Source organism: Typopeltis vanoorti, chromosome 10, assembly GCF_054136105.1.
Source record: "Typopeltis vanoorti isolate ZY-2024b chromosome 10, IOZ_Tvanoo_1.0, whole genome shotgun sequence".
NCBI classification, from domain to species: Eukaryota; Metazoa; Arthropoda; class Arachnida; order Uropygi; family Thelyphonidae; genus Typopeltis; species Typopeltis vanoorti.
The window spans coordinates 104,941,810-104,968,358 of record NC_143558.1 but is presented as its reverse complement, the minus strand read 5'-3'; the positions used below and the strand labels follow the sequence as shown (position 1 = coordinate 104,968,358).

The window sequence follows — 26,549 nt, the reverse complement described above, 5'->3', positions numbered from 1 at the left end:
ACAGCAAAACACCAAAATGCCTTAATTGTGAGGGAGCCCATCCAGCTTATTCCAGAGCATGCCAAAGATGGATAGATGAGGAGATAGAAAATAAAAACAGAGAAATGCATCACTTATCATAAGGTGAATAGGCAATACAGTAGTCCCCCCCCCATCCATGGAGGATATGTTACAAGACCCCCCCCGCAGATACTTGAAACCGCGGATAGTACCGAACCTTATATATACCATGCTTTTTCCTATACATACACACCTATGATAAAGTTTAATTTATAAATGAGGCACAGTAAGAGATTAACAACAATAACAAAATATAAAAAACACTGCAATAAAAGTTATATGAATGTGGTCTCTCTCTCTCAAAATACTGTATTTTACTGACCATTCTTCTTCTTGTGATGATATGAGATGATACAGAACCACCTTCCTTGCAGATGTAGAGGCCAATGTAGTACAAGTTTAACAGGATTCCCCTTTCTAAGTGTCCACAGACTGCACTGCAAGGCAAACAAGGCATTGGATGCCAGTGATAGCAGTCTGGCAGAAAGGATAAGACTAAGGAGAAGTGGAGAGAAGAATATGGGAAGAAAAGAAAGAAAAAGGGGAAGAATGAAAAGGGCCAGTACCATCACTGGGAGATCCCCTACGCCATGAACAGGTGCTTCATGGGAAGGGGTGGATGGAGGCAGCTGCTACTGCTGCTCTTGTTTTGAGAGGCTCAAGAGCAAGGGGAGGAATGATGTTTGCCAAGGAGCAGTGACCACGTAAGTACCTACAAGAGATGCAGAGCTGAAACATTGCAGCTGCGGGACAGAGGTTGAAGTGAGCCTGTAAGGGAAGGATATCTATGAGCCAAACTGCTCTCCTATGGACAGCATCAATAATTTTAAAGGTTTTAAGCGCAATACCCTAAATGTGCAAATTTGGATGAGCAGATTTGGGATTTGTATAGGATTAATAGCTGGGTGGGTGTAAAATTTCTTGAGCAGAAAAGAATGCATAGTGTTTTTTTTTATATTTTGAGGAAGCAATTGATGTGATTGTACCAGTTGAGGTTGAAAGTGAATCTGTTCAAGGAGAGATAGCTCATTCTGTCTGATGATGTCTGTATTACTGAGAAAGAGAAGATGAGCTCAGATTCCTTTTGTGAGAGAAAATATTGAACTGTGTTTTGGAAGCATTGATATGACCAGGTCATCTTTGTCCACTGGAGAATGGTACCGAGATCAGTGTTTATGGCACTGGTTACAGAGTAACTTGATGTAAGGTACATCTGGGAATTACATATGGTTTGCGAAAGGAGTGGATGAATTTAGAGTGCTACTGGCGGAAAAGCTATGTACAGAGTTTGTAGTGATTGAGAGTAGGCCATTTATGTATAAGAGAAAAAGAATAAGTGATAGAACGGACTCATCAGACACTTCTGCATTAGTGACAAGGCTCGAAGAAGGGATGCAATCTACCATGACATGCAGTAAAATGACTAGACTGAAAGCTGACTATTCAGTCACAGACGATGGAGGGTAGACTGAAGGAATGCAATTTGCAGAGTGGGCTTTGATGCCAAACATGATCGAAAGCCCTGGAAATGTCAAGGGTGACAGTGTACGTTGCTCTGAACCTTTTTATAGCACATGTCCAGTGGCGAGTGATGTTGGCTGAGATCAGCCGTGGATCTTGATTTGCAGAATCCAGACTGGTGGTTGCTGATTAACTGGTGAGCTTCGAGGTAGCAAAGATGTTGACTAATGATAATTTCTCCATTATTTTTTAGAGGATTTGAGATGATGGCAGTTGGTTAGTAGGCTTTGTCTCCTTTTTTTTGGAATGGGTTGAATATATGCTTACTTTCACAAGATGAGATAAGTATCAGCTGAGTATAAAAGATTCAAGAGACAATAGAGGACAAGTGTTAGTTCTGGAGCATAATGTTTGAATACAGTAATAGAGATGTCATTGGGACCAGAAGACTTTTTAGTGTCCAGGTTATATAATATTCTTCTTATGTCTTTTTTGTTGACAGATCACAGGAGGCATTTGGTGCTCAGTTGCTTGGATGGAAGGAGGTGATTTGCCTTTGTCATCTGTGCAAGAGTTAGAGGAAAAGAATAATGTCAGGAGGTCATCTTTAGCTTTTGTTGCTATAACAGTGCCACCATCGGGATGAGAGAGAAGTGGAAGTGCAGGTGAACAGAAGTTGCATCCGATGACTTGCAAGTAACCATAAGGCCTGCCTTTAATTTGAATAGGAGGCGACTTTTCTGCTATTTGGTTTTAAGAAGTTGGATTTGCTGATAGCTGTTTTACATTAATTGCATGTGTCAGCATAGGCTGAGTATGTTGAGGTTCTTGATGCATGTCACCTGTAGTAAGCTGAGTTTTTTCTTCAACTGCTTTCATAAATTTTCTGTTGAACCAGGGCTTGAAAAGTGGACCCAGAATTTTAAATGGAATGAAGGATGAATAACTTCATGCCACGGAAATCATCATAGATGATTTCTGTGACTTGCTCGGTGCAGGTGTCAGGATCAAAACAGCAGAAGAAATAGTCATGCAATGGAAAAGAAGAGTAGTAGTTCCAGAGGTCATCCCACTTGATATGTGCCACACAACATGAGATTGGATGTGGTCAGAGGCGGGCCATTCTGTGAGGCTGGAAACTTCCACAAGATTCCAAGTGAGGTCTTATCGAAGCCTTGCAAAGTGGCAAAATGACTTCCTCATCTTTACATGTCAAAGTTTATTTCAGGCATTGAAATTATCCTCTGAGTTGCATTTTCAATCTTTGCTATATGGTCATTGAACTTCAACTTCCTGTCTACTAAAACTTCAAGATTCCTAATCTGATCAGTTTCTTCTAGCATAATCCCATCAATATAATATGACAATGGATATCTAATCACACACCGAAGTGTATAACTTTACATTTACTTAACCTTGAACTGAAATACATTTTCACATGCCTGCAACTCAGCCTATTCAAATCATTCTGCAAGTACTGCATATCACCCACATTCCTGATTACCCTCCCTGTCTTTGCATCATCAGCAAATAGCTGTATGTCGCATGTCAAATCCTTCTCAATGTCATTAATGTACAGAATAAATAAATGGACCAAAAAACATCAAGGACTATTGAATAACAAAGGACCTGTCTGTCCCATGACTTGTGCAAATGGGTTGCCAGTTTCATCACTGGACACAAACAGTGCATGATGGTGGATTGTTCCCTATCTTCTAACTAGGCAACTAAGGCCAGAGTCCCATGGGGTTCTCTCCTCTCACCCACCCTCTTTCTCCTACATCGATGACCTGCTCCAGTTGATCATTAATTGAATACATTTAGCCAGTGACAGTGCATTACATTCCTCTTCACTTGACAGACCTTGCACCAAACAAAGCATCACAACCCACAGAGCGATAATTTCTGCAAAATTAAATTTTGATCTCCAAACCATTCTCTGATGGTGCTCAGATAACATTATCAATTTCAATTCAATCAATGCCTGAAAAACAGTTCTGCCTTATTTCCAACAAAAAACAACCATATTCTCTCAGCCTTGCCTTTAAGAATACCCAAATTTCTATGCAAGATGAGATTTCTCTTCTTAGTATTATACTGATATCAGGACTTTCTTGGCATGAACACATTACAACCATTGACTTCTTGGCATCCAAAAATTAAGGATTCCTCTTTGGCTCAAGGCATCACTTTACCTTGGAACAGCTATATACACAGTACAAATCATAAAAAACACCAATCCATTGAGTACTGCTCACACATCTTGGGCAGTTCCCCCAAGAATTCAATAAAAAAAAAATACTCAAAGCAATGCAGAATAGAGCTGTCAGACTGATTAATGACATATTTTTAGTATGTTTAGTATCTACTGAATGCATCATCTATAAATATTTCCACGGTAAATGATTATCAGAACTACCATCAATTGCCCTCTCTCTCTCTCTGCCAAACCCAGCAAAACACATGCAGTTGCCACCCAACCCCCCCCTTTGCTGTCCAACCCCCATACTCACAAAACAAGTTTCTCTTTCTACTCTAGAACAGACTCCCATCCCATTTATTTCCCAAGGAAATACAAGGCATCTAATGTGAACAAGTTCCTCCTTTCCTAAATCTCTTTCCATACATAGCACTAATGTACTATAAGTTGATCGACCAACCTCTTGTGTATGGATCCAACATAAAATGTGAGGGAAGGAACTGAGTTTTTTCTCACATATGAGCCCCAAGAACTTGGCTTCTGATGCAAATGGAATAAAAATTGCCCTCATAAGAGTTCTGGGTCGACCACATTTGCTGCAAAAATGTACACACACAACTGTCTTCTGTTGTGTTGGTAGTTTTTTTAAGTTGAAGGTAAGGATGATGTTCCTGGTGGGGACCAGGTACCTATCCCCATGTATGAAGGTTCTTATGCTGCCACTCCTTGGTCCTTGAGTTCAGATCAGATCTCATCAGGAACAGTGAGAAGATCCCACTCTGTAATTACACCTCCATAAATTGTAGAGTTGTGGGGAGTAACTGTAATTGGTATTTCTCTAGTAGATGCTGCAAAAAGTAATTTTTCAGCTGTGTTACTACTGGCGTGTCAATAATGTTGGATTCTGAATAAGGAGAAATTTAAATTATTAATATTCCTTACAGAATCCAACTTAATCCACCATACCAAAGGCTATACTTGTAAAAAATGATTCGATATTAATCCCATGATTGTAAATTATTATTCATGTAATTGCCTTGAGTTTATTTATTAAGTTTTATTAATTAATTTAAAATATGTGTTAGCAATGATAGGACCTTGTATTGAAATATTATTCTGTTTATTTTGATTATTCCTAATTTAATGTTATGAGGAATTGTGTATATAAGTTTAATATGCCTTATGTGAATTATAATATTTTAATTTTTTATTTATCACTACCAGTATGTAAAGGTATAATGTTATGCAATATTTCTGTTTTTATTTTATTTTGTTTGTTACTATGGAGACGGGCTAGAAATAGCTAGAGCATGCTTAGATCGTGAGATATGGTATTCAACGGCAGAGAAAGAATTGACATAAGCTAGAGCGTGAGAAACAATTTCGAGGGGAAAAAGATGGGAGGTATATAAGCTGAGAGCGGAGAAAACCGAGGGCTCTTCTCTTTTTCAGGACCGACCATTTGGGGACACGAGAGCATTGAGTATAGCACAGAGAGACGAGGAGAATACGGAGAGGCAGCAAAGTGAATGCAAAGGATTGCTGTGTCTAGAACTTTAGTGCTGTAATTGGACTATTTAAGGACCGGGAAAGTAATAGGCAACTGAGAATAATTCTAGAAGTTAAAGAATTACTACGTGTTCCATTAGTTTCAAGGAATTTTAACAGAGAGCCGAATTGGTCGAATAGTGTTAAAAAAGGAATAATGAGCATTTTCCTTTATCCAAGTACATCTATACACATGAAGGGCGACCATTAATAGTTCAGTTATCATTGAGAAGATTTATTCTAAATGGTGTTGCCATAGTGTGCTAAGGAAATATAGTTGTAGTGTGCCCATAGTGAAATTGATGAGCTAAGGATTTATCCGGTAAGAACTGTCCAATTTTATGTTACTTCAGTGCAGAGATATACGTGTAATTCCTCCTGTTATTCCCCACATTAACTTGAACGATTTTTGCTGAAATCAGCCGGAGTATGAAGTATGAAAGTGTATACTCATGAAACAGTTGTTGCCACCATTAATGTATTGAGACTTTACTGACTGTGTGATAATAGTAAAATTTGTTACTAAGAGATTTTTGTGATATTGAACTCTATAAAAAGTTATTTTAATATTGTGAAAGCTATAAGTCTGATAGCAGAATGCCCATAGACTGAATCTGTAAGATGTTGTGACCAGTTAAGCTAAGACATTTATATTTTCTTGTTCTCAGAATTGAGTTTATATGTATAATATATAACCTGAATAGCAAAGAAATGGAGCTAGCTGAGGAATTAGATAAGTACCAGATCGACATAATAGGGGTGACTGAAACAAAAAAGACCAAAACTGGTGAGATCTTTCTGAGCAATAAATACAAAATGTTATATTCAGGCAATGACAATCAAGGAAAAGAAGGAGTAGCCATAGTATTCAACACAAAATACGAGGCTAATCTACTTGAATGGCAGTCAGTCTCAAGTAGAGTAATGTGGGCAAATATGAGAATGGGGGAACTGGACAATGAGACTCATTTGTGCCTATGGTCCCACAGAAGGTTCTACTAAGGTAGAAGTGGAAGAATTTTTTGAGGCTTTAGAAAAAGCAACTGACACAATGAAAAAGGAAAAGTTGGTCCTTGTGGGGGATCTAAATAGTAGAGTAGGAAATGATTGTGAGACATACAAAAATATTTTGGGAAAATTTGGAGAAAAGAGCAAAGCTAATAATAATGGCAAATATCTGTCGGATTTCTGCTCAGGACATGGATTGGTTATTACTAACACTATGTTCCAACATAAAAATGTGCACAAATTCACATGGAGAGAAGAGGCTAGGAATAAGAAAAGTCTCATTGACTATGTTATTGTTGATAGTGATGTTTACTCCCTGGTGCAAGACACCACAGTGTACAGAGGATTTGAAATTGGAAGTGATCACTATTTAGTCTTGAGCAGGATAAAATTGAATTTCATATTGAAAAGAATAACATGTAAGAAAGTTTTAAAGCGAATAAAAGTTGAGCATCTCTCAGATGTGAACTGTAGACTAAAATACAGAAATATTATTGAAAAGAAAATGAAAGAGTTTGAGAACAGGAATCAAACCTTGGAGATTCAGTGGCAAACTCTGAAGGAAACATTGATTGATTCTGCCAGAGAGGCATGTGGTGAGGTTGTGTGCAAGGATAAAAAAATCAGAACTACCTGGTGGACACAGGAAGTTAAAGAGGCAGTGAAGGAAAAGAAGAAAGCATATCAAAAGTTCTTGGCAAATAAGTCAGCTTTTACTCTTACAGAATACAGAGACAAATGTAAGAAAGCTAAACAGTGTGTAAAACTAGCTAAACAAAAGTCATGGGAGGACTTTGGCAAGAATTTAGAAAATAAATATCAAGAAGGTGGCAAAATATTCTGGAGGTTGTTGAAGAAGCTTAGGAATGGAGGAAAGAGTGCTGTAAAAGGAATTAGAGATGATAAAGGTGAAATGAAAACAGGAGAAAAAGATATCCTTGAAGTATGGAGTAATTACTTTGAAAAACTGCTAAATGAAACAAGCAGTGATGACAGCACAGTGATAAAAAACACTGACCAGGCATGCAGTCAGGAATACATATCCATACTTGAAGTAGAAAAAGCCATCAAAGGCTTGAAATGTGGAAAGGCAGCAGGAGTAGATGATATTCGACCAGAAATGCTGAAGTATGGTGGTATAAGAGTCTTACAGTGGCTGCACTGCATAGTTCAGAAAGCCTGGACAGAGGGACGAATTCCCAATGATTGGAGTAGGGCTCTCATAGTACCCATATATAAAAAGGGAAATAAAATTGAATGTGAGAATTACAGAGGTATTTCCCTACTGAGTGTTCCTGGCAAGATCTATGCAAGTATACTTGAGAAACGGTTGAGAAGAATTGTGGAAGAAAAGCTTGGTGAAGAACAAGCTGGATTCAGGCCAAATAGAGGCTGTCAGGATCAGATCTTCACTTTACGACAAATAGTCGAGAAAGCATGGGAATATAACAAAGATCTGTATTTAAGTTTTGTCGATTTGGAAAAGGCATATGACAAGGTGCCAAGAGAGAAGCTATTCAATACGCTGCAGTTATATGGTGTCAATGGGGCATTATATCAAGCAATACTTAGTCTTTATTTGAGTTGTGAGTCAGCAGTTAGAATTGAAGGAAGTACAGGAAGATGGTTTAATGTTAAATCTGGTGTGAGACAAGGATGTACATTATCCCCTCTGTTATTCATTATCTATATGGATCACATTATGAAGGAATGTGGTATTAAACCTGATATCAAAATTGGAGATGTTAATGTCAGCTCTTTGCTTTATGCGGATGATGTTATACTTCTAAATAAATCCGCTACAAGTCTGCAAGATTCTCTGACTAAATTGAATAGCTGTTGTAATAGATATGGTATGAAGGTCAGCAATAAAAAGACAAAGACAATGAAAATAGGCAGAATCATTGAAAATGTCAACTGTGTTGTGAATGGAGAACCTGTGGAACAAGTAAAACATTTCAGCTACTTAGGCACAATTTTTACTGAAGATGGTAAACTAAATATAGAAATAGACAACAGAATCAGCAAAGCTGGTATTGTGGGAAATCAATTGAATAAATTCATATGGAATAAGAAAGAAATAAGTCGGAACACTAAATTAGCTGTATACAAGACTGTGTTCAAACCAATTTTAACTTATGGATCTGAGAGCTGGGTCAGAAGTAAAACACTTGACCAAAGACTAGAGACCGCAGATATGAGAGTTCTGAGAAAGATTAGAGGCGTGAACAGATGGCATCAATGGCAATATCATATTAAAAATGAGGATATTAGGAAAGAACTTGACATTGTCAGCATCCAGGAATGCGTTAGCAGAGCTAATCTCAGATGGTATGGTCACTATAATAGAATGGGAGAGGAAAGATTAGCAAAACAAGTGTTCTCTGCCAGGTTGGCAGGAAAACGACCCAGAGGAAGACCAAGATATAGGTGGATTGATACGGTACAAAGTGCCTTAGACGATAGAAATATAAGATCTGATAATGTTGGAGTCTTGACAAGTAACAGACTGATTTGGAGGAAAATTGTAGATAGGAAGTTAGTAATGATGTAATTTTTTCATGTAGTACTGTCATATCCTGTACACCCCTTGAGGGTACATGGCAGGAATTTGATGATGATGATGATGATGATATATAACCTGAATTAAATGTTTTGTTTTGATGATTTTAAAATTATGTTTGCCTGAATCTTCTTTACTGCATCGTTCATGAAATTATCAGACCTAGCGGGAGCTTCAAACATAAGAGATAAACTTGGTCTATGTAAGAAATAATATTGATATAAAATTAGTTGATGCTTGGTTTCACTACATTTCATTAGACTAATCTAGATATAGAGTGGTGCAGTCTATAAAAATATAAATTTCTCTATATTTAAATTAGTAATTAACCAGCAACTTATTACTTGATTAAGAACAGAGTTAAAACAAGATGGTGGATCAAAAAAAACAAGGAAGTACGATCCAACAATAAGAATATCTCCTGAATGGAGTTTCTTTACAGATTTTGGTAATCCTGTCAACCTTTCCAAATCCTTCTGGAGAAAAAAGGAAATATTTTTCAATATTTGTTGCAGCTTTTGATATTTTTTGTTTCTTATTTTAATTTCTTGGTGATGTTTCTATGGTTTCTGATATAGTTGATGTTTGTTGAGGATGCCTGATAAACAAGAGAATGAAAAAATTATTTATTCTCAAAGGTAGTTTGATTCAGCACCAGTTCCCCAGCCGCTATGGAACTAGACTTGGACACCCACTCTCCAAGAAGCAATGACTGCTAGGGAGTGGAATGATTATCTTGGATGCTATACTGGTAGTACAATAAACCATAGGTTCTATCCACAGACCATTGGGAAAGCAGATTTACTGCAACACCATTGGCCCTTACAGGCAAGCCCACTGGCCAATTGATCCTGGCCAGGACATCTAGGAACAATTGTTTTGCCAAAGAAGAGGCCAAAGTAATGTGAGATTACCAGGATTCCTCTTTCCGGATGTCTGTGGGTAGCTCTGTGCAGAAAAACATAGTGGTGAGGCCTTGGATCCCAGTGATGGTGGTCTGATAGAGAGGATAGTAAAAAAAACTCAGGAGAAGGAAAGTGAAAAATACAGGAAGAAAAGCATTGTATAAGAATAAAAATGAAAAGCACCAGTAGTGTTCACAGGGGGGGGGGGGGTTCCCTCCACTAGGAACAGGCACCTGAACTGAACATCATCAGCAAATAATTTAGAAGTGCATGAGGAGAATGTATTTTGAGACTACATCTGGAAATAAGTCAGTGTGACTATATGGGATCTCACTACATATTTCAAGATAAAGTGTTAAGGAACTGACAACTGATCTGGCTGTTCAATGAAAGCATAGCCACTAGAAAAATCCCAAAGGAGTAGAAGGAGGGTATGATAGTATGTCATTACATAAATTAGTGGCAAAAATGGAGGCATTTAGTTACAGATCAGTTTGTATTTCTTCTGTTAAGATTCTAGAGAAATTAGGAAAAGATCATAAGCGAAACTGAAATTAGGAAGAGATCATAAACAAAACTAGGGATCATATCATCTACAAGGATCAGAATGGATTTATTCAGGAGCACTCACTTCAGTAATCTCAATAACTTTTATATTAAAGTAACAAGAGTGATTAATGAGGCAATGGTATATACCAGGGTTGGGCAAACTGCGGCTCCCAAAGCTACTCTGTGCACTCCCGAGACAATATTGGTTTTCATTGCCATTTTTTTCTAAACTTTTATATTAATAATCTACAGTAGTATTAGAATATTAATTTATGCATGTGTTCCACGGCAACACGTATAGGAATGCATGTGTTGCCAAAGGTACAGCAGTCCCTCGGAAGTCAACGATAACAAGCGATTCCTATCTGCAAAGGTAAAGAGAGCACTGCAGTGGTCCCCAACAAAAAGCCTCAGGAAACTACCTATGCAATCATCAACGTCATACAGTAATGCTCAGAAAGCTGTGAGATGGTTACACTTTCATCCGTATCATGTGCAATCAAGTCCATGAACTGAAGGAACCAAATAAAGACAAACGAATAATCTTCTGCAGATGGTTACACTCATTCATTAAAGAACTTGGTATGGAGATGCTTGATGCAGTTTTCTTTAGTGATAAAGCTTGGTTTCACATCGGTATGTATGTATGTATGTATGTATGTGAATAGTCAAAACAACAGGATTTGGTCATGTTGTTTTGACTAAGTTTTCATGAAAACAGTTTTGCATTCTCAAAAATATTGGAGTTTGATGTGTGATATCATGGTGTAGTATAGTGGGATCCATTTTCTTTGAAACGACAGTGAATAGTTCTGTCTACCAAGACATCATCATCACACAGTTCATAGAACTCCTTGATGTCAGCAAATGCCATTGTTAGTTCCAGCAAGACACTGCCATGTATAATTTACCATTTTTCTGCAATTTTTACATTTTTAGCAAGAATTTTTCGGTGACCATCTCATCTTGAAAGAATTGTGGCCTCCAAGATTATCAAATTTTTTCCTTTGGGCTATCTCAAAGGTGTTGTTTATCAGAAGAATCTTCACACACTGGATGAACTAAAAATGAACATTTCAACAGCGATTGAAAACATCAGTATGCAGGTGCTTCCAAAAGGTGACACCAAACCTGGTAAAAAGAGTGTGAGTTTGCATTCATGAAGGAGGTGGCCACTTTCAACATATATTATAATGAAATTTCTATTCTTCTTTTGTTATAAAGATCTGATTATAACCTGTATTCATAGCTGTTTAATTTTTCATATACTTGTAATTAACCTCGAAACAGATCTGTGTTATTTCTGGGTTGTGCAACTTTAAGAACATTCTGTATTATTTGTCCATTTAATTCCTGTGCAATCTGTTCTCCTAACTCTTGAGTGCAGTCAGATGTATATGCCTTCAAACATCATTTGACTGCTTCACATTCACTGCTGATTCTGCTACCATGCAGTTTCTCATGTCATGTCTTCATGTGGTATGCAGAAAATTTACCATTTTTCTGCAATTTGTTAAAAGATAGTTCTGAAAAAAAAATTCCTTATATGACAATTAATCAAAATGCAATCTTACAAAAATCCAGGATTCATTGAAACAGCAAATCACTGAAAAACGAATCAAAAGGAGACTGAATATGTTATTAACTTATTCTTTTGTGCAGTCAGATGTATATGCCTTCAAGCATCATTTGAAGTCATATACATCTGACTGAATATGTTATATATATATATATATATATATATATCAACAAAGTTTGCGCCTGAAAATATCTTCAGGACTAAATATAGTGTTGTACTATCTTATCCAGTAAGTAGTGCAACACCAAGGCAACTCGTGGCAAAGGTGGAGCAAGCTACCAGGCACTTCTAACCCAGTATCTCCCATAATGCAAAACACATTTCCTATGTGGATATGTATACTGTTATGCATTAAAGGGATTGGCCATCTACCCAGACTAGTTTCGACCTTTATTGAGGTCTCTTCAGTGGGAGCCAGGCCCAGAGCTGGAGATACCAGGCAGAAGCAGTAGCAAGTCATCTGTGCCAATGGGAGTTGCCAAAAGGTTTATCACCTTTTTTAAAAATTACTCTGGATAGAAAGATGTTGAAAATTTATTTATCACTAGGTTAGACTATAATAGATTTAGTTTAATCCTTTATCCCAGTGAGAGCAAACAAAGTTTGCGCCTGAAAATATCTTCAGGACTAAATATAGTGTTGTACTATCTTATCCAGTAAGTAGTGCAACACCAAGGCAACTCGTGGCAAAGGTGGAGCAAGCTACCAGGCACTTCTAACCCAGTATCTCCCATAATGCAAAACACAGTATACATATCCACATAGGAAATGTGTTTTGCATTATGGGAGATACTGGGTTAGAAGTGCCTGGTAGCTTGCTCCACCTTTGCCACGAGTTGCCTTGGTGTTGCACTACTTACTGGATAAGATAGTACAACACTATATTTAGTCCTGAAGATATTTTCAGGCGCAAACTTTGTTTGCTCTCACTGGGATAAAGGATTAAACTAAATCTATTATAGTCTAACCTAGTGATAAATAAATTTTCAACATCTTTCTCTAAATCCAGAGTAATTTTTAAAAAAGGTGATAAACCTTTTGGCAACTCCCATTGGCACAGATGACTTGCTACTGCTTCTGCCTGGTATCTCCAGCTCTGGGCCTGGCTCCCACTGAAGAGACCTCAATAAAGGTCGAAACTAGTCTGGGTAGATGGCCAATCCCTTTAATGCATAACAGTATACATATCCACATAGGAAATGTGTTTTGCATTATGGGAGATACTGGGTTAGAAGTGCCTGGTAGCTTGCTCCACCTTTGCCACGAGTTGCCTTGGTGTTGCACTACTTACTGGATAAGATAGTACAACACTATATTTAGTCCTGAAGATATTTTCAGGCGCAAACTTTGTTTGCTCTCACTGGGATAAAGGATTAAACTAAATCTATTATGGTTTGAACACAGTCTTGTATACAGCTAATTTAGTGTTCCGACTAATTTCTTTCTTATTCCATATGAATTTATTCAATTGACTTCCCACAATACCAGCTTTGCTGATTCTGTTGTCTATTTCTATATTTAGTTTACCATCTTCAGTAAAAATTGTGCCTAAGTAGCTGAAATGTTTTACTTGTTCCACAGGTTCTCCATTCACAACACAGTTGACATTTTCAATGATTCTGCCTATTTTCATTGTCTTTGTCTTTTTATTGCTGACCTTCATACCATATCTATTACAACAGCTATTCAATTTAGTCAGAGAATCTTGCAGACTTGTAGCGGATTTATTTAGAAGTATAACATCATCCGCATAAAGCAAAGAGCTGACATTAACATCTCCAATTTTGATATCAGGTTTAATACCACATTCCTTCATAATGTGATCCATATAGATAATGAATAACAGAGGGGATAATGTACATCCTTGTCTCACACCAGATTTAACATTAAACCATCTTCCTGTACTTCCTTCAATTCTAACTGCTGACTCACAACTCAAATAAAGACTAAGTATTGCTTGATATAATGCCCCATTGACACCATATAACTGCAGCGTATTGAATAGCTTCTCTCTTGGCACCTTGTCATATGCCTTTTCCAAATCGACAAAACTTATATACAGATCTTTGTTATATTCCCATGCTTTCTCGACTATTTGTTGTAAAGTGAAGATCTGATCCTGAGTGTGTATATATATATATATATATATATATATATATATATATATATATAATGGCTATAACTCATTCTTTAATTAAGTGAAGTGTAGATTGTATTTTAACAACTTTTTATTGTTGTACTCACTCTTTGCTTTTCTGGATGGAATAGCATTTCCTTTGTTATAATTAACAACTTACTCTTACTGAATAAATGCCCAACAGCAATGGTTTTATTTTATTTCATATTTTGCCCATATATGGTGCCAGTGGCGCACTCAGGATTTAATCTTGGAGGGGGGGCCGAGTACTAAAGATTTAATTTTTTTTGGGGGGGGGTAGACAATTTGAGAATACACACTACGCATTGCATTTGAGCTATGACTGAGCATCTGCAGTGATCGCCAATACATGATACTCGTGATCTGTGGCTCAGCTCGGGCAAACGAAGTAGTGCCCAAGCACTACTTCATTCGCTTTGCGTTTACAGCGGCCAGGATTCCTGAGTGCTATAGGGTATTCCCACCTTATGTGATCGCTAATTCATAAGTAACATAGAAATAGAAGACGCAACATAAATTTTAAAAAATAATAATAATTTTAATTAGGAAAATATTTTTGGAAATTTTTCTAATGTTTTTTCCTTTTTTGGGGGGGGGCAGGGTCCCTTGGCCTCCTCTCTGGGTGCGCCAATGTATGGTGCTGCAAGTTTTCTGTATTATGTCTTTTGTAACTTTGTGTGTGGAGGGGGGGGGGTGAGTCAATTCCACACGATATAACACTCCTAACTAGTGGTACTTGTTTCATGGTTTAGTAACAGAAGAATCCTTAATCTGGCTAGTACAAATAGTTCAAAATAAAGAAAGGCACATTTTCCTTAGGAAAAAACAAATAGCAAAGAAATCCTGTGCCTACTCAGCTACACTACAGAGAGAGTAGTATTAAAAACCCATAAAAAAAAAGGTGTAGGAATTTGCTGTCTTATCTTTTAAGTTAAAGCTTAAACGATTGTAAGGTAATTGATATATATCCTAAAAGCTGATGCAAAGGAGTATTGCAGTTTTCTTTTTTTATACGATGGCAGCAAATGTTTTATGGAAATAAAACAATAATGACAAACACTGGGAGGCTTTATTATTACGGGCAACTCCAAGGAGTCCTTAGACTCATCGAGGGAGGCCCTAAACATCATGTCAAGAACAACTATTCAACATCCACACAGTATCTATCATACCTTGCCTTGAGCTCATTCACAGTCATGGCACCCACAACAGACTCTGGCAACTTATTCCACTCATTCACCACTCTCCAAGTAAAAAACTAGTTCTAACACCCTTGCTAACCACACTCTTGTCCAGTTTCCATGGATGGGCCCTAGTTCTCCCAGCACCAGTCCTGTTCTGAAAAATATCCTCTGAATTAATCTTATAGAAACCCTTCAGTAATTTAAATATCTCAATCATATCACCCCTTTTCCGCCTATCAACCAATTTCTGCAACCCACAAATCTTCAACCTGTTCTCATAAGGTTCATTCCATAGACCTGCTATCATCTTGGTCACTCGCCTCTGGATCCTCTCCACCTCCTCCCCATCAAGAAGAAACCATGGTGCCCAGATCTGGGCACAGTAGTCAAGATGGGGTCTTATCAAGGCTTGATACAGAGAAACAATTACTTGCTTGTCTTCTCTGCTCGTCAAAGTATTCTTCAGTAATCAAGTGATTTGATGAGCTGATTTAGCCACTTTTGCAATGCGCCCCCTAAACTTCAACTCCCTATCCACCAACACTCCCAAATCCCTGGCCTCGTCAATCTCTTGGAGTACAGTTCCACCAATGTGGTATACTGCTGCTAATCTTTTCACCCCAAAATGCATAACCTTACACTTTGCCACATTAAATTGACATCCATTCTCCTTAGCCCAGTCTCCAATCTATCCAAATCATCCTGCAAAATTTTTACATCATGTGCATTCACTATTGCTCTACCCAACTTTGCATCATCAGCAAACAAATGAACAGTTCCTCTCAGATCCTTTCCTATATCGTTAATGAACCAATTAAATAGTAGTGTTCCAAGAACAGAACCCTGTGGCACACCACTAATCACAGGTCGTCTTTTGGACTCTACCCCTGAATAAACTACTCTCTGATATCTCCCCATCAACCACCCTCCTATCCATCTCACCAACCCTATATCCATCCCCACATGCTGCAGCTTACTGATTAGAATTCCATGGTATCCTGTCAAAGGCCTTAGCAAGGTCCAGTAGAATCACTGTAAACCCATTACCCTTATCCAGTTCAGCCGTCACTGTGTTATAATACGTGAGCAATTTAGTGAGACATGATCTACCCTTCACAAAACCATGCTGTCCTCCATACAGTATCCCATTTTCATGTATCTATTCCTGTATTTTTCTCTTGACTACATTCTCCAAAACCTTAACAAAGACTTCTGATATGCTGATCGGTCGGTAATTTGCAACAGCAGTCTTGGAACTTCCTTTATGCAGTAGAACTATTTTCCCCTCTTTCCACCCCCTTGGGACTAACCCAGACCCGAGACTCAAATTAAACAAAATGGTCAAGGGCACTGACAATTCTTTAGCCGCTTCACGTAAGACCCGAGCTGGTATACCATCCAATCCCACAGATGTATTCACAATAAGGTTTTGTAATATACTATTCAACTCCATTTCATTCATCTCAATTCCCGTATAAGCTATTGGTTCCTTCATTCCTGGAATATCACCACCTGGATTATATACTCTTGCAAAGTGCTCACTCAGTAATTCCACTATATCAACTGATTCAGTTACCTCCCTACCATCAGCATTGCTTAAAATCATTCTGCAGTATACATTTTTTCTTTTACTTGCAGCATATTGAAAAAACTGTCTGGGATTCTCTTTAGCTTGCGTGGCTAATTTCCTTTCATAATTCGCTTTTGCTTTTCCTACCACACTCGTCACCCTTCTGGCCTGTGCTTTATACTGTTCATGGGCCTGCAGTTCACTTTTCTCCTTAAATTCCCTCCACAGTTGTTTCTTTTTTTGCTGCTCAAGCTTAACGGTGTAATTCATCCATTTAACCCCTACTTGATTTACTATCCCGACTCTAAGTATACAGTCAGCTATTATCACCATCAAAAGCTCCTTTACCACTTCCCATGCACTATCAACCTCCAGCCCTTGCAGTTTGACATGCCATGGCACTGAACCAAGCAATCTCTTAAGCTTGTCATACTTACCAGCCCAGTAATTCCACATGTACCCTGTCTTAATAGAAAATTCCACACATTTAGCCACCTCCCAGGTCTGATATGCTTATGATCAACCTCACCAATTCCTGGCAACATGGTCATATTCATTACAGTCAAATTCTCAGATGCAATTACTAGGTCAAGCACTCTCGAACCCCTAGTATATTCCATTACATGCTGTCTCAGGTAGTTATCCCTTAATAACTGCATAATATGATTAGCAGTTTGAATGACATTGGGATTTTTGCAAGAAAATAAAATCATCAAGAATCCATACAGATGAATAGTATTTTCCCAGTTAATTAGATACTAATTTTTACAAGAATACTTCTTGCATTCTCTTCCAGGACAAATGACTGAAAATGGAAGTTCTTTAGCCGCTTCTATTATGCATAATAGAAGATATATGCCCATATCTCAGACCATCCAGATAATGATATTGAAAAGTTCTATGAAGAGATATAGGAAGCATTAAAACAATTAAAAATAGATTAGTTCTTGATAATGATGGGCAACATGAATACCAACGTATCCAATGTAAGATCTGAAAATATTGTGGAAAATTTTGGACTAGGTGAAAATAAAATTGACCAAGGTCAAAAAGCTAACTGACTTTTGTAAGGAAAATGATTTAATCATTACTAATGACAAAGACAGAGATATTAGCAATGCATCATGGCTAGTTAAGAAATATTTTTTTAGAAGCAATGCCAAACTGCATACCTCAGTTGAAAATAGTAATATTTTAATGTAAAGTGATTTCTGATGAAATCACACAGGAAGTACTGATAAAGAGTTATTGTGTGAGTTTGGGTTCCAGGATATTTGTAGAGCATCATCAATTCATAATGCTGCAGAAAGATAAGTACTTTTCTTCAAATTTTTGCTAATAACACTGAGTTAAGTTATCGTATTTATTCTGTTATAAGTGTGCAAAATGTGGCTGCACTGCATAGTTCAGAAGGCCTGGACAGAGGGACGAATTCCGGATGATTGGAGTAGAGCTCTCATAGTACACATATATAAAAAAGGGAAATAAAACTGAATGTGAGAATTACAGAAGTATTTCTCTACTGGCGCCTTCATACATATGGTATGAAGGTCAGCATCAAAAAGACAAAGACAATGAAAATAGGCAGAAGCATTGAAAATATCAATGCATTGTGATTGGAGAACCTATAGAACAAGTGAAACATTTCATCTATTTAGGCATGATTTTTAGTGAAGATGGTAAATTAAATATGGAAATAGACAACAGAATCAACAAAGCTGGTATGGTAGTAAGTCAGCTGAATAAATTTATATGGAATAAGAGAGAAATTAGTCAAAACACTAAATTAGCTGTATATAAGACAGTGTTCGAACCAATTTTAACTTATGGAGCTGAGAGCTCGGTCAGAAGTAAAACACTTGACCAAAGACTAGAGACTGCAGATATGAGAGTCCTGAGAAAGATTTGGGGCATGAACAGATGGCATCAATGCCTATATCGTATTAAAAACGAGGATATTAGGAAAGAACTTGACATTGTCAGCATCCAGGAATGCATTAGCAGAGCTAATTTCAGGTTGTATGGTCACTTAAGCAGAATGGGCGAGGAAATTAAGCAAAACCTGGTAGAGAACACTTGTTTTAGGCACTTTTTACTCTATCAATCCATCTATATCTTGGCATGAAAAAAGCCCAGAGGAAAACCAAGATAATGAATCAATATACAGGTTGTACAGAAGGAATGATGTAGAGTTTGTAGACCTGCAGCCAAAGTTTGATGAATGGAAAGATTTGTACAATGATTATGGACTGCAAAGTCAGGAAAACTAAAGCAATTAGGATGGATGCAGATGAGTGTGTATGTGTGAAGGTTTAGTGAACATAAAATGCGGAATCTAGTCTCTCAGGCAAAAATATTGAATGGGATAGTCACTTCAGGATGTAAATGTGGTTGGAGCCTAAGGAGATGCTACAGTTTCTATATACTAATGCTAAAAGCATCAGGAATAAGAGAGAAGAGTTTTTGGCATTGATTAATGCAACCTCTCCAAAAGTAAATGGCATTTGTGAGACTTGGCTAACAGCAAATGACATAGTTACAAAGATTATAGAGAGATAGTATATAGGGAGTACAGAGAAGACAGAATGGGAGGGTGGAGGATACTGCTGATGATAGCAGATGAATTGCAGCCAACAGGAGTAGGAGTCAGTCAGGCAGATGGCAGTTCTTTTGAGTCAATCTGGTGTGAGATTGAGGCCAATAGGAAAAATATAAAATTAGTTGCTGCTATAGGCCAGGGGGGGATGCCAGGTTTAATGAGAATTAGTTTAACGTGTGCAAGTTGAGTAATTATTATGGATGACTTGAACTTTGGGGACATACATTAGAAGGGGGGAAACATCACTATGGCAGAAAAGAAATAGAATTTATACACTTACTAAGAGATAATTACGTGAAGCAGAATGTGATGGAGGGGATTCAGGGTATGAGACTGTTGGATCTTGTTATAGGGTCAGAAGACCTGTCCATAACTAAGGTGGCTACATTGCCTCTAGCTGAGGAAAGTGATTATGTGTTCTTGACTTGAGAGATAGCAAAACATGTGGAAATTCCAGTTAATAAATGTTTCAAGCTGCCTTCTAAGGCAGGTGATTATGATACACTTAGGAGGCAGCTTGAAGCAGTACCGTGGCATACAGTTCCTTTTCTCTATTTCTCATACTATCTATCTGTCTCTTCTTTCTCTTAATATTATCAGGCTCTCTTGCACCCCTATACTAAATATTCTATGTCATAAATATCCCATAAATTTCATTATGGGATACTAAGGCAACTGATGTGAAGTCATTAGCTTCTATATACAAGTAGCGCAGTTGTGATGTTACTTCACATGAAAACTTTGTTTGCTTACACTTGGATGAAGGATGAAACCAAGAATATAATTTCTTGACATTTTTAATTTATTTTCTTTTGTGAAATTTTTTAAACTGTATTGTTGGCTTATTTTTTTTTAATTCATAAACTGATTTTTGAAGGCCTTCTTCAATGTCTTGTATAATATGATCATTATAAATAATTGTTGTATGTGATTAATTTTATTGGATGGGCTATAAAGAGATTGGAAAAGCTTGTAAATTATAGACCACTAGTAGTTTTTTTAATTTGTGTGTGTGTGTGTGTGTGTGTTCTAGTAAGTGGTATAGAATGCAGCTTGGCAGTATAATTACTGCATTCAAAATGAGATCAAAATGGGAATAATTTAACTAGGAAAAAACAGAAGCAGATCCAACAGAGGATTTCAGTTGCAAACTGTCTTACATATCCTAGAGTGAAATCAAAGTATAATGCTCCATGTGTGTGTGTGTGTGTGTGTGTGTGTACATGCGTGTGCCACATACACACACTAAAGATCTGGTGATCTGGAATAATTTAACTAGGAAAAAACAGAAGCAGATCCAACAGAGGATTTCAGTTGCAAATTGTCTTACATATCCTAGAGTGAAATCAAAGTATAATGCTCCATGTGTGTGTGTGTGTGTGTGTGTACATGCGTGTGCCACATACACATACACACACTAAAGATCTAGTGAAAGGCTGAGAAGTTAGCCCATTTAGTAACACAGCATTAAGTGAATTTCACCATGTGCATGGCTGTTTGTAAAAAGCCTTTAACTGGTTGATGATATTTGTGACATGTAACACCCTACTCTGCTTATTGGAAGCCCAAAGGCGCTTGAAAAAGTTCTACATTTGTTTTCCAGAGTAGGATATTTGATATAGTACTCATAATAAAGTACTGGCTTGCACATTTTTATGGGTGGGATGCACATAGGGTGGAAAAAAAAGGAGCAGGATAGGACATGGAAAATTGCAGTAAAATTTTATAAAAAGAAGAAGGTGCTCTTTGAGACCATGTTGTAAAGGTAATTTAAAATTACATACCGATAATAAGCTTTTTTTCCACATCAGAAAACTGATGCCATGTGCCAGATATTCTTATTGCAGGAATGTAACTCTGATGGATTTTTCTAGATGAACCAAATAATTTATTAGAACTGATCAACCTAATGGTGATTGGTTTCTATAGTAGCCACCCTGAACACTGATAATTTTTTCCAGGCAACGATCAATTCCTCAGCAAGTAATTGTTATTTAGTTCCTTTCCAGGTAGTGGTAAGGCATAATAACTGCTTCTGTCATGAATCCAGCAATCACTCTTCTGTAAGTATTCTATTACAAATGATTGTAGCAGTTCTACAGAAGATGTGAGAGGAAAGTTATCATCTAGTAACGAATGTATTCAGGTATACAGAAACACTTTCACAGGAGAGTAATGATTAATTATATGGTTCTAGGTCAATCAAAGAGAAATTATGCTGTTTTTGCTTAAGGATCAACAATTAAGAAGAATATTAAGCTATTCCTGATGTTATAGCAAAACGAAAGTGTCTGTAATATTTTCTTATAACACACCTACCAATGACAGATTGCTAAACATACAGCAATTTAGTGTCATGTGTGGGGTTGTGGTTAATAAGAAAAAAAGAAAGAATTTATTGGTGTGTTTCTTGAACAGCTGAAGGTTGCAATTGAGATATATAAGTTGGTGAGAGGTTTGTACTGGATTAATACAGAAAAGATTTTCCAGAGAGCAGAGGGGCAGAACTAGAGCCACACCTGAAAGAAGCATAAGTGATGTGTACAAAGAGATAACCATAGGTTTTTTGCTTGGAGAGTGCAGGTGAGTGGAGCACATAGGTTGATTTTGTGGTGAGTGTGGAAAAATAAATAGTTTTAAAGTACAGTTCAATGAACATTGTGTTAGGTAGTGAGGATCACCCATGGTGAGTCAGTAACAATATTAAGTGGATTTTCATTTTGATTTTTTTCATTCAGTTTCAGAAGAATTATCTTTGAAACATGATTTTGAAATAATTTATCTTAAGTAATACCCCCCCCCCCACCACCATACACACAAAAACAAATAGAATGTAAAATTTTGCAAATTGCTTAATTCAAGCAAAGGGTAAGATGTGCATTCTGATTCAGCCTTGAAAAATTCATTATTACCAAAATTCTGGAACGCTAAGAACAACTATTAATAATAAAACAGTAAAATGTAACTATATGTAACTTCTGCAATAAAAATTCCACTATACCTGATGGCACCATTCTCTAGTCCGGCTACAATGACATTGACTGAAAGACCTTCCTGTGCTGAAGAATAACATATAGCTGTAATGTGCATTGCTATCTCCAAACTTCCTACAGGTCTAGCATTTATAGTATGAACTTTCAAGAAACTCCCTCCAGAAGCTAACAAGGAAAGATGCATATGAATATATAAGTTATGTCAACTTAGCAAGCTAATTTTAAGATGTCTATTATTGATATCTATCATTTATTATGATATCTATTGATAATAGATATCATAGAGGATGAATCAAAAGAGGACTTACTCGTCCACTAGCATATAGTGTACTTTAATTAAAGTCAATTCATACTTTCTGCATTCATGCCATCCTCTGGCAATGCATTCAACTCGCTTACCACATGTCATGTAAAATATCACTCCTCACTCCCTTTCACATCCTATAAAACTTCATGGAATAAGTTAGTAGGGAGATTTTATAATTATCATGAAGTTATTTGAAGAGGATGCCATTATCTACCTATCCCCTTTGTGCCCTAAGGCACAAAGACTAAGTTCCATCTTCTAACAACACATATAAGGTCTTGATCCATCTTCTCCAGTTAAACTTGTCTTTTGAAATAATTACAATTTCCTCCAGCTCTACTAATGAGCTATCTTTCTTTCCTTTCTGCCATTCTCTGCCAAGTTAGTTTAGGCCTTCCCCCTTTACCTTCCTTCGAATTTCTTCCCTATCCATGCTCATCACATAGCCAATCCACTTCCATCAGCATCTTTAATTATGGTGATACCTTTATGATCTGTCTGTTTATGTAATTCATCACTTGTTATATGTAGTGACTCAAATATTTTTAAAAATTTACACAAACACCTTGTTTCAAAACTATTTCATTTGGTTTCCTGTTTCTTTTTCGACTGCCATGCCTTTTGATCCATACCTCCACACATTGTTACTGAAGATCTTCTTTTGGTTTTATTATGACTGACCACCATATATTATTCAATTTTCCAAAAGCAGTATTTGTTTTCATTAGTTCCATCTTGAGTATGTAAAATTTTAGCTTCTTTTACTGTACACTGGTCAATTTTAATATCTTTCTGGCATCTGGTGTTCATTTTTTAAAAAATTTTTTTATGCATATTTATTTAAAGTCCAGATTTTTCAGCTGCCTTATACAATGCTTGCGATTTTGCATGTTGATATAACAGTGTGTTTTGATGATATTGAAACTATATCATCTGCAGAATCTAGATTTTCCAAATCTGAAATTAGATTCATTTCATTCCTCTTCTTATTACCTAGACCTTTTTTATTTTCATAATCCAATCAATGACTCTGTTAAAAAGTAACTGGACTTTAACATGATAACCAAGTCTCACAGCAGTTCATATCTCAATCCATTCTGATGTTATTTGTGCAATACATTAACTTTTAATTTCTTTATACATTTATTTTATTATTCTTGTATATTTATCAGGAATTCCATAGTTTTTAATCCAATAATTAACCATAATGTCTCTATAATGTGCTTTGGCAAAAATGTATAAAATTTAGATGGTTCTAAATCCTATTATGTTCAATGTAACCTTAAGTAAAAATGTGATGTATAGCACTTCCACCTATTCTAAAACCAACTTGTTCATTCATTAAAATCTCAATCTTTTCTATTTCATTTTTTAACCTATTTATCAAAATTTTACAAAAAAAATTGTAAAAAATGATAAAGTAAAACAAAAAAATTGATATTGGTTCTAGTGTAATATATACGTCTATACCAATAGGATATTTCTCCATTATTTGACTTTTTATTGTGTCAGTTATATTGTTTTATACATTTAAAATTTTATTCAAGTTCTCTCTCCACCTTTCAACAATCTTATCCTATTCAGTTAGCAGCAAACTATTTTTATCTTGCATGGCATTATTTAGCTTCTTTCTTCCAGAACATATTTTTTCTTGTCACAATTTTCTAGTGTGGCCAAACACTACAGCCTCTGTACTTTTGCCACACTGCTCAAGTAATTTCTCCTATTTTCCTTTATTGATCTTTTAACTAATTTATTGTTATTAATAAACTCAAATTAATTTACTGAATTTATTAATAATAAAAAAACCAGACCTTCAAGGAGTCAAAAGACACATTGTGGAAAGTACACACCGCATCACACACAGCTCATCAATCCGTGCCTTAAACTTATTCAATATGCCAACACCAGTCACACTCTCAGGCAATGCATTCCATTCACCAACAACTCTCCAATGCAAAGAATCTACTCCTTACTTCCTTGTTTACACCTTCCTTATATAGTTTACAGAGATAGTTTCTTATTCTACACTATCTCCCATTCTATGAACATTAACCTGATAGCAATCCCTCACTGATTTGTGAATTCCCTAAATCTGTCTTCAATACCTCACAGTCTAAAGAACAACAACCACTTTGGTCAATCTTCTCTGGACACTTTCTAATATATCGTCATCCCCATGAAAACCAGGTAATGAAATCTGCACACCATGATCCATATGAGGATTTATCAGTGTGTTATAATATAATGGAATTAACCTCTTTATTTCTGCAGATGGCTTACTACATAAAGCATTGCATTACATCAAGTCAGCTTTTTTGTCAAATGATTTCAATGAAGCCATTATGAACAAAGCTTTCAACAGCTACAGAATTCCTGCCTTTTCTGTTCAAGAAGAAATTGCTCTTATTCCATTGCCTTTTTTTTTTTTTTTTTTTTTTAAATGTTGAGCCCATACATGAGAAGTTGGTTGATCAACGTATAGTACATTAGTACCATATATGGGTAGTGGGGTGGGAAAGGAGAAACTTGTTTAACATTTGCTTTAAAAGCCTGTATATTGTATTCCTTGGGAAATACATCAGGTGGAAGACTGTTACACAATACAGCAGTAGCAGGGATGAAGGAGGAGGAAAAGAAACTTGTCCTGTAGGTTTCAAGGCATACTGTGAAAGCATGTTGGGCAGCAGCTGTACATGTTCCAACAGGCTTAGTACTGAGTGTGTGTGGGGGGGATTATTGATGCTATTTCAGATGAACCTTTGCTGTGGAAATATTTATAGAAAACACAAATTGCAGAGACCAAATGTCTGTGTGAAAGTGGGGGGAGTGAGCTGGTAAGAGATGGGTCATTTATCAATCTAATTGCTCTCCTCTGTACTGAGTCAAGCATTTTGAGGGAGCTTTTAGGAATTCCACTCCAAATGTGAGAACAGTATTCGAGATAGCTGGGTGGATTTTTGATTTGTATAAGGTTAACAGCTGTTTAGAGGTGAAGTAACGTCTTGAGCCAAAGAGAAATCCTAGTTTTTTGACAGCTGAGGATGCAATGGTTTTGATGTGTTTATGCCAAGAGAAGCCTGATGTCAGGGTAATTCCAAGAAGAGAAATCTCATCTTGGTTGGAAATCTGAGTGCTATCAAAAATAATACTAGGGGAAAATGGTTCTTTTTTGTGAGAAATAAGAACAGAACTGGGTTTTACTAGCATTGAAATTGACAAGGTTATTTGAACCCCATTGGATGATGGCTTGGAGATCAGAATTGAGGGCAATGGTGGTTGATGTTCTATAGGTTGAAGTTTGCAAGTTGATGTGCAAGGAATATGTGAAAATTGGCAAAAATTTTAACGCCTCTCAAATATATAACATTTTGTCCTATCAAAAAAATCTCTACCTTTCTCTTTTCTCCAAAAAACAGTCTTCCTCCACTTAGTTTTCCAGGTGTCTACCAGATTCCTTATTCTTGTGACTTGTCTTATTTTGTACAATCTGGAAGATCTGCCTATGTTCATCATGAGGAACATAAAATTTTCCATCAAGTATCTTGAGCCTTAACAATCTGGCCATGGCATCTCTACTAAGCACAGTCCTCTGGAATCCATTGCCTAAAAAGACTAAACTTCTATATAAGAGGAGATTCCTTATAGAATATGTTATAAGGAAACATGTGAAATGTTATTTTATTGTACACACTTAAATATATCTGAAGGTCTATGTTTATCTCTCCGGGAGGTAGTATTCTTTTAATCTGCTGACCCTTCCTAATGTTTTTATTAGGAAGGTACTCTCTTTCTACTCCTTTTGGAATCTGTGCTGTTGCAAGCTCCTTTTTAAACAGGTATGCCATGGATGTTTTCAACTTTA

At 36.7% G+C, this 26,549-nt stretch overlaps 1 protein-coding gene across 3 annotated transcripts in view; it reads right to left on the bottom strand.

Moving 5' to 3' along the window:
* The window catches only part of mv (lysosomal-trafficking regulator mauve), a 1,073,830-nt gene that overhangs the window by 35,554 nt on the left and 1,011,727 nt on the right, over positions 1–26,549 (bottom strand). For 2 of the 3 annotated variants that reach the window (XM_090399251.1, XM_090399252.1), the window contains one exon: positions 22,386–22,542. The exons of the other annotated variant lie outside the window; for it this stretch is intronic. In XM_090399251.1, coding sequence (XP_090255377.1) covers positions 22,386–22,542 — 157 coding nt within the window. The remainder of the gene's footprint in view (positions 1–22,385; positions 22,543–26,549) is intronic. 3 annotated transcript variants of the gene reach the window in all.